Raw genomic sequence first — 7,785 nt, forward strand, 5'->3', positions numbered from 1 at the left:
ACTTTGTTTCAAAGCCTGAAGAACAGCTGCCTATGAGCAGTCACTCATCTGTTTTTACTGTTCTTTTTTCCTTTTTAAAAAATGTAATTTACCTTTAAGTTTTACATTGAGGTTTTTTAGGACTTATTAGAAATAAATGGCAAGGTTTTGCCAGAAAGTCTGACCAAATGATGAAGTAAGAGAGAAAACAATCCACACCACTTAACTAAAACCCCACAGTCTTGCACTTAAACTGATCACACTGAGTATCATAACAGTAAGCTTTCTCTCCACATCAAGAACCTGCAGACTATCACCACGGGCAATTTCCTATCTTGCATGAGTCTCCACTGCCAACGTGGTACCACTGAGCTTTATCTCTCCACAAAGCAGCACAGGCACCTGCAGTGTTATACACCAAAATCACTACACGTGGCTCAAACACAAGGACACACAGCACCCCTGATGTCCTCTGCCTCAGTAGAGACAGAGATGATACAGTTGAGACCAGCTGTGCTAATGGGCAGAAGATGGATGTGCTGGCCAGGTCAGGTTTTGTAGGTAACAGCTTAAACCCCGACAGCAAGAACCGGTAACCCTGACCAGTTGTGTCCAAAGAGGAACTAGAGGCCCCTGAGCCTCTTCTAGAGGCCCCTGAGCATCACTGAATCTTCACATCAGATCTCCTCAGCCCCTGGCATCACATACCCCAGCAGCACTGTCCACATTGGGCAACTGGCCCACAACCTGCAGAGAGAGCCCTGCGCTGTGGGGATCAGTCTTTCCAGCTTCTCCTGCAAGGGGACAATTCCAGCCATGCGAGGTGTCACCTGTGCCAGAACATTTTGGCGTCTTGTTCTCTGGAAGCCAGGAACCCTATGAGAAAGCAGCTCTAGAGAGCCAAAAATCCCTGACTTCCCCTGAGATCATTCACTCCCACCCCCAAGCTCCTGAGCAGCTGGGATACAGCAAGCTCGTGGAAGCAGGAGACAACCTACGTGCAACAGGGGCTTTCCTCAGCCTATCCTCCCGTGCCAGAAGGCTGGAACCATCTCATCACACAGCTCCCTGCTCAGGGGACTAGCACTGCACTAACTGAACGGGGGAGGAGGGTGCAAGGCAACAGCAATGTTTTTGCACGTCAGTTTATCTGGCTTCAACACCTCCTCCTTGTCTCCCTCATCTTTTCCAAGGTCTGCAATGCCAAAAGGCATTTTGGCATCTCTGGGACACTATCCCAACACATTAAATCAGATAACATCAACAGCAATTCATCTAACACATCCCTTGTTTTCTGTAACCAGTACAAAACACACCAAATTAAGCATGTGCACCAGCTGAAAAAGCCACATGCTTTTATTTTAACATAAAGACAGCTTCCCACTCTTCAACAATCAAAAAAAAATGCAAGCTGTCCTACAAGACATGACCAAAAGATTGAATTTTATGTGGCACCAGGGATCCTTCACAGGATTATTCTGTGACAAATAATTCCCGATGCAATTGCCAAGAGGAATGATGCTGATACAAGTAACCATAGAATCATAGAATCCCAGACTGGTTTGGGTTGGAAGGGACCTTAAAGCTCATCCAGTCCCAACCCCCCTGCCAGCAGCAGGGACACCTTCCACTAGACCAGGTTGCTCAAAGCCTCATCCAACCTGGCCTTCAACACTTCCAGGGAGGAGCAGCCACAACTTCCTTGGGCAACCTGTTCCAGTGTCTGACCACCCTCACAGTGAAGAACTTCTTCCTAATATCTCATCTAAACCTCCCCTCTTTCAGTTTAAACCCATTTCCCCTTGTTCTGTCATTAACTGCCCTTATGAAAAGTCCCTCCCCAGCCTTCCTGGAGCCCCTTCAGGTACTGGGAGGCCACTAGAAGGTCTCCCTGGAGCCTTCTCTCCTCCAGGCTGAACAGCCCCAACTCTCTCAGCCTGTCAACCACGATGCAGCGTCTTTAAAGCGACGGACTGAAAACACACCGTGGAAAATTTGCCCGTAACAAGCCTACATTTGGGACTGTGACTCACACAGATATTTTGCAGTTTACATCCACCCAAAACTGGGAGTGAGGTTTTTTTTGATTATCAACGGTTTAAAGGACGAAGCAGTTTTTAAAAGCTGGCTGGGGAAGAAATGCAGCATCATCCCAAAGTGCATACGTGCTGCAGGCATGAAGTCCTCCTTCTGCAGCTCTTGTTTAAACAAAAAGACACAACAATGACAAGACCAAGAAGGATTAAAAGCAAACACACGTGTGAGGACAGTCACACTGACTTCGCTGCTGGAGACTTACTTGTTTTTGTAAACCCAAACGCCAAGTTTGTCCTTTGATGAAGGGGGCACCCCCTGACACTCTACTCTGACCCACTGCAGCACTTTGTCCATGGATCTGCAATTTAACATGTAGAACTGTAGAAAATAAAAAAAAGATTTTTTTTTTTTTACCCACACAGATAGCTTAAAGCTTAATTCTGACTGATGGTAAAATATTAACTTTTAATTAGCATGTACTGGTATAGAAATAAATTGAAAGTTCTTTTTCTAGCTGCACAGAGCACTGACAATGCCCAGAACAAAACACGGATCCCAAGATCATAGAATCATAGAATGGTTTGGGTTGGAAGGGACCTCAAAGCTCATCCAGTTCCAACCCCCCTGCCAGCAGCAGGGACACCTTCCACTAGACCAGGTTGCTCAAAGCCTTTGGGGGAGGGGGCATCCACAACTTCCTCGGGCAACCTGTTCCAGTGTCTGACCACCCTCACAGTGAAGAACTTCTTCCTAATATCTCATCTAAACCTCCCCTCTTTCAGCTTAAACCCATTTCCCCTTGTTTTGTCATTAACTGCCCTTATGAAAAGTCCCTCCCCAGATTTCTTGTAGCCCCTTCAGGTACTGGGAGGCCGCTATAAGATCTCCCTGGAACCTTCTCTTCTCCAGGCTGATCCTCATCTTTTTGCAGACTCAAGCCCCAAACACTTTTCTTACAAAGTAACAGGACTATGGACATTTGAGTTTTACCATCCAAAAGCTAAAATGGGATACAATGAAGGTGTGTACAAAGTACCAATTATCTTACAATTAAAAAAACCCCAAAAAACTGGTTTAGAAAAAAAGGTGTTTTTTACAATATCAGCCCTTTTCTGCATATTACACCATTTTACAAGGAGAGAAATTACATATATACATATGATAGACATATATAAATATATCTGATACAAATATATAAACTAACTCAAATGTAAGACAACCACGGTTTGTTTCAGACTGTTTGCAAGCATTGTATGAAGCTACTGTCAGTTTACACTTAAGAGGCCAAAAAAAACCCCTGTTTAATTTAAACCACACTTCCAGAACATCAGAAAATATTATCAGAGACTGCAGAGAAGAATAACATTTCAAACAACTTACAGAGTAGTTACAAATCACCTCCTGATATTATTTCAGTGAACTGTGGAAATTCTCATCTTTCCAAAGAAGCAAACTCAAAAGCACTAATGCAATACAATTTATAGGGTGAACTGCACCCAGAATAAATAACAGGTCACGGTGTTTCTTCAGCGGTGTAAAGCTACCAGAGTACAATCACCACGTGAAACGATGCAGAGCTGAAGGCTGACCTGTTTTACAAACGTCACGTTATCTGACCTTGTTACAGAGAAATTAAATACAGGGAACAAGTAACAAGTCAGCCAGCTAATCACTCCCATGGAGAAAAAAACCCCCAAAAATCCAACACCATTCTTTTTCTTAGTGAAAACCTCTTAGGCAAGCACAAAAAGAACACGGCTTCAATCAGTTCACATCTGGGGAAGCTGCTGACAGGATGAGAGAGCTGGTTATCTGCTTCCCAGAACGAGAGATATAAAGCCAGTAGATTAAAATATTGTGCTGCAGAGGACAGAGGATGGATACACATTCAGCATCCCCTGTTATTAACATTTAAGCTCTGCAATGAGATCTAACCTGTCCAGTCATTTAGGAGAAAATGTTTCTTTGATTTGTTAAGATTAGACATTTCTTGCTTTGGATGGATTTTAATAAACTGAAAAGGCCACCTCTAGTTTATTATAAAAAATGGGAACAAAAGCTAATGAGGATAAACTTATTTGTGAGAAGGAGTTTAGCTTTAAATTACTCACCTTGTTTGTATTGCCATGTGCATGGTGTCCTCCAAAGAGATACACCACTCCGTCTACACACACAGCACAACTTCCAGACATGGAAGGTGGAACATCTCCCTCTGTTTTACTCTTCTTCCTAGAAGCACAGTTTCAAATATTTTATCTGATTTCAAATATTTCAGATATTTTTCAAATACCTGATCAAATATTTTTATCAGATGAAATGATTTTATCTGGAGAGGAATCTTATAACACTACCAGTGCGTTCTTGATTACGACAGGTCACTGTGGACCATCCGGTTATGAGTTCTTCACACCCTTGCAGGTTTAACAATTTACAACACTAACCCAGTATGATGGAGAGGGGTGGGGAAAAGGCAATTTAATTAATACATGTTTTCTGGGGGAGGAATCCCATCTGCCCAGTTCAGGAGTCTGGTATGACTTCTACGTTCAAAATCCCCAGGAAGATCCTCAGGCAAAGCGGACGCACCTGTCTAAACTGAAGGTTTCTATTTTTGCTACTGGATTTTTCAGGTTTGTAAACATTATAACCACAAAGATGAGCTTCAAGCCCACGTCCAAGGCTCTCCCTCACCACAGTGAGGATGGGAAGCGCTGCTGAAATTGCACTTTCTGCAAAGTGCTGAGGGGACTTGGCTTCGCAGCACAAGGCCCCAGTGAGCTACAGAACTGGAGCGCTGGATCCCCTTCTCCTGCACTATCAGGTACCCAGGTTTATGGTCTAAGATGACACAGTAGTTTCTTTGGCTGTATCAACATTCACAAACAACTTATTAAAAGGGTACTGAGGTGCTGGAGCGTGTCCAGAGAAGGGCAACGGAGCTGGGGAAGGGTCTGGAGCACAAGTGTGCTGAGTTCCCTTGTGGCTGAGGGAACTGGGGGTGTTGAGCCTGGAGAAAAGGAGGCTGAGGGGAGACCTTGTGGCTCTGTGCAAGTCCCTTGGAGGAGGGTGGAGAGAGGTGGGGGGGGGTCTGTTCAACCAAGGCCCAAGGGACAGGACAAGAGGAAATGGGCTCCAGTTGTGGCCAGGGCAGTTGAGATGGGATGTGAGGAAGAATTTCTTTGCTGCAAGGGTTCTGAGGCATTGGAAGGGGTTGCCCAGGGCAGTGGTGGAGTCCCCATCCCTGGAGGGATTGAAGAGTCGTGTAGACACAGTGCTGAGGGACATGGGTTAGTCACAGGGGACTTGTCAGTGTTGGGTTCATGGTTGGACTCAATGATCTTAAAGGGCTTTTCCAACCTGGTCAATTCTGTGAAAATGACAACAACAAAAAACCTCAATATGGGCTCCCTCTTCAATGTAACACTGTAATCAGAAGTGGTACAAATGGAATTTTAGGTGCTATGTTCTATACCAGGCATCCCAAAACACTTCACAGCGTTGATCACATACTCCTGTCCGAGCTGCCTTTCCTACCACACTTCACTCGGTGAAAAGATATTTGTTGTTTTCACAGAAAAAACCTCCAACATTCTGGAAATATTTTACCCATTTCTGCAATGGTTTGAGAGGTGGTAACAAAGAGCTCAGGGAATTCTCTCTCCGTTCAAAGACCCTCAGCATCCTTTCTATACCAATTTAAGAATTTATCTTTTTTTTTTTTCCCCAAAAACAACAATTAAGTTAATTATTTACTGTACCATCTTCCAGTCTCCATGTTGTAGATCCATATTTCATCTCTAGGCAGATAGAAGTCATGAAATCCCCTAACTTGGGCATTCTGCAGAACAGGTGAAAAAAGAAAAATCAACATCAGAAGGATGCTTGACACACTGGATTACAGACTCCTATGAACGTTCACACTCCCTCAGAGAACAGAAAACAGCAGGAGCAGTGCCTGCTGCACTCCCGTCCCTCTCACCTGCACAGCAGCCCAGGGACCAGACAAGCTCCCAGCAGAGATAGAGATGGGGCTAAATGGAAATTAAACCTCCTTTTCATAACCCAAGGAGGATATCTAGGGAGTAAAAATGAGCCAAAATTTCCCTTTTAGTTCCTCCACTCCCTGCACGACACCACCAGAACAATACACCAAAGCTTTGTCTTGAGCTACCAATTTATTTACTGAGTTCACTGACAATTCACCTTCATTCCTCTCAAAATTGGAGAATGACTTGGTTCTGCTTGCAGGACACACACATCCCAGCGTGACAAATAACCAACTCCTGATCATTAACACGCAAACTATAGAGTTGTGCTGACAATGCTGTAAATAAAAGTACCATTTTGCACAGCATGCATCTCAAATCAGACAGTATTTCCTTCTCTTCCAACAGAAGAGTTGACAAAGGCAAACACCCTGCATCCCACAAAAGTTAACTGTTTGCCAAGATCTGCATTTAACGCTCACGATTTATTTAAACATTTCAAAACTCTTTAAATGTCATATTCTAATTTGTTAACTGGAACTTTTTTCTTTTCCGGGGGAGGAATAATTTTACAGAGTCACTCCCAACCTAATGGGACATAATTAACCAGCATCATGGGTGGCAGAAGACTTGCTTAACAAGGAGAAGAATGTACCTTATAGCCTCCCCAGACGTACATGCAGCATCCATCAGTGACTGCCACGTGCCCGCTGCGCTCAGCGGGGCTGTCGTTCTCCAGCTGCTCAAAGTTGTCCTCAGCTGGAGCCGGGAGCTCTTCATCTGCCTGCAGGTCTTCGTTATCATCGGCCATCTCGACAGAGTGCTACGTGCACAGAATAACACATAGTATGGAAAAAAATCAAGGGAAACCACCAGAAAGGAAAAAAAAAACCCAAGAGAGACTACACAGTGTTGTTTCTTTCACAATGATGTTTCAGTGGAAGAAGTTATCCCATCTGTCCAGAAAGTTTCAGATGGGGATTTCTCAGCTGTGTGTCATTTATAATAGTTTCAGTTGCCAATTTGAGCCAAGGTCTCTATCTGTTTTTAAAAACACACTTACCTATAAATACATTAATACAAAAAACCCAACCCACAGCGGAATAAATCTGAAAGCTTTGCCTACAGTATGGTTTTCATAAAAGCAAAAACTCCTGCAGCTTTTCAGGCAAAGTCTCTTTGGGCTGCCTAAGCCAAGTCTCCCACACACAAACCTTCCCACAGCTGTTAAATGCAGGACACTCTACCTATGCTAAAAAAAAAACCTCCCACAAAACAAAGCCCCCCGCTCCAAATCATGCTGGCATGTGGAAAACCAAATCCCACAGCATCCTGGAAAGACAACAGCTATGTGCACCCAGCCTACAGCTCCACGCCACAGCTTTGGTAAGCAAGGAGCCCCAGAATGACGCTGTCACTGGGGTCACTGGTAATTCAAAGCCCCAGTGTGGGAGGAATCAAGCCAGGAGGAGACACCGAAGTCAGCCCTGCCAGGTCATCCTGGGAGCTGTCTCCACGCTCTGCCTCAGCCTGTAGTGGAACAGGGGGACCCCTGAAAAGCCAAAGTCACCTTCCACTTATGAGCTATTCCCAAGTCCCCTTCTGCTTTTACCTTTCCTAGAACTATGAGATGAAACTGTGACCACACAGATTTTCAGACACAGATGAAAAGGTCAGGGAAGCTGGGCAGTTCAAGCAACGGTTCTGTGCACCCAAGTGAAGTGAGAGAAGTGAAAAAGACCTTGATGAGACTATCAAACCCTCCACTCACACGAAACCCTCG

At 44.4% G+C, this 7,785-nt stretch overlaps 1 protein-coding gene across 1 annotated transcript in view; it reads right to left on the bottom strand.

The window, feature by feature from the left end:
* KLHDC2 (kelch domain containing 2) overlaps positions 1 to 6,996 on the bottom strand; it is a 16,752-nt gene extending 9,756 nt beyond the window's left edge. Inside the window, exons 1-4 of the mRNA XM_010162496.2 lie at positions 6,658 to 6,996; positions 5,775 to 5,854; positions 4,128 to 4,245; positions 2,279 to 2,394 (exon numbers count right to left, since the gene is read on the bottom strand). Coding sequence (XP_010160798.1) covers positions 2,279 to 2,394; positions 4,128 to 4,245; positions 5,775 to 5,854; positions 6,658 to 6,813 — 470 coding nt within the window. The 5' untranslated portion in view covers positions 6,814 to 6,996. The remainder of the gene's footprint in view (positions 1 to 2,278; positions 2,395 to 4,127; positions 4,246 to 5,774; positions 5,855 to 6,657) is intronic.
* Between the last annotated feature and the right edge of the window lie 789 nt (positions 6,997 to 7,785).

This window comes from Antrostomus carolinensis, unplaced genomic scaffold, assembly GCF_000700745.2.
Source record: "Antrostomus carolinensis isolate BGI_N321 unplaced genomic scaffold, ASM70074v2 scaffold43392, whole genome shotgun sequence".
NCBI lineage: Eukaryota > Metazoa > Chordata > Aves > Caprimulgiformes > Caprimulgidae > Antrostomus > Antrostomus carolinensis.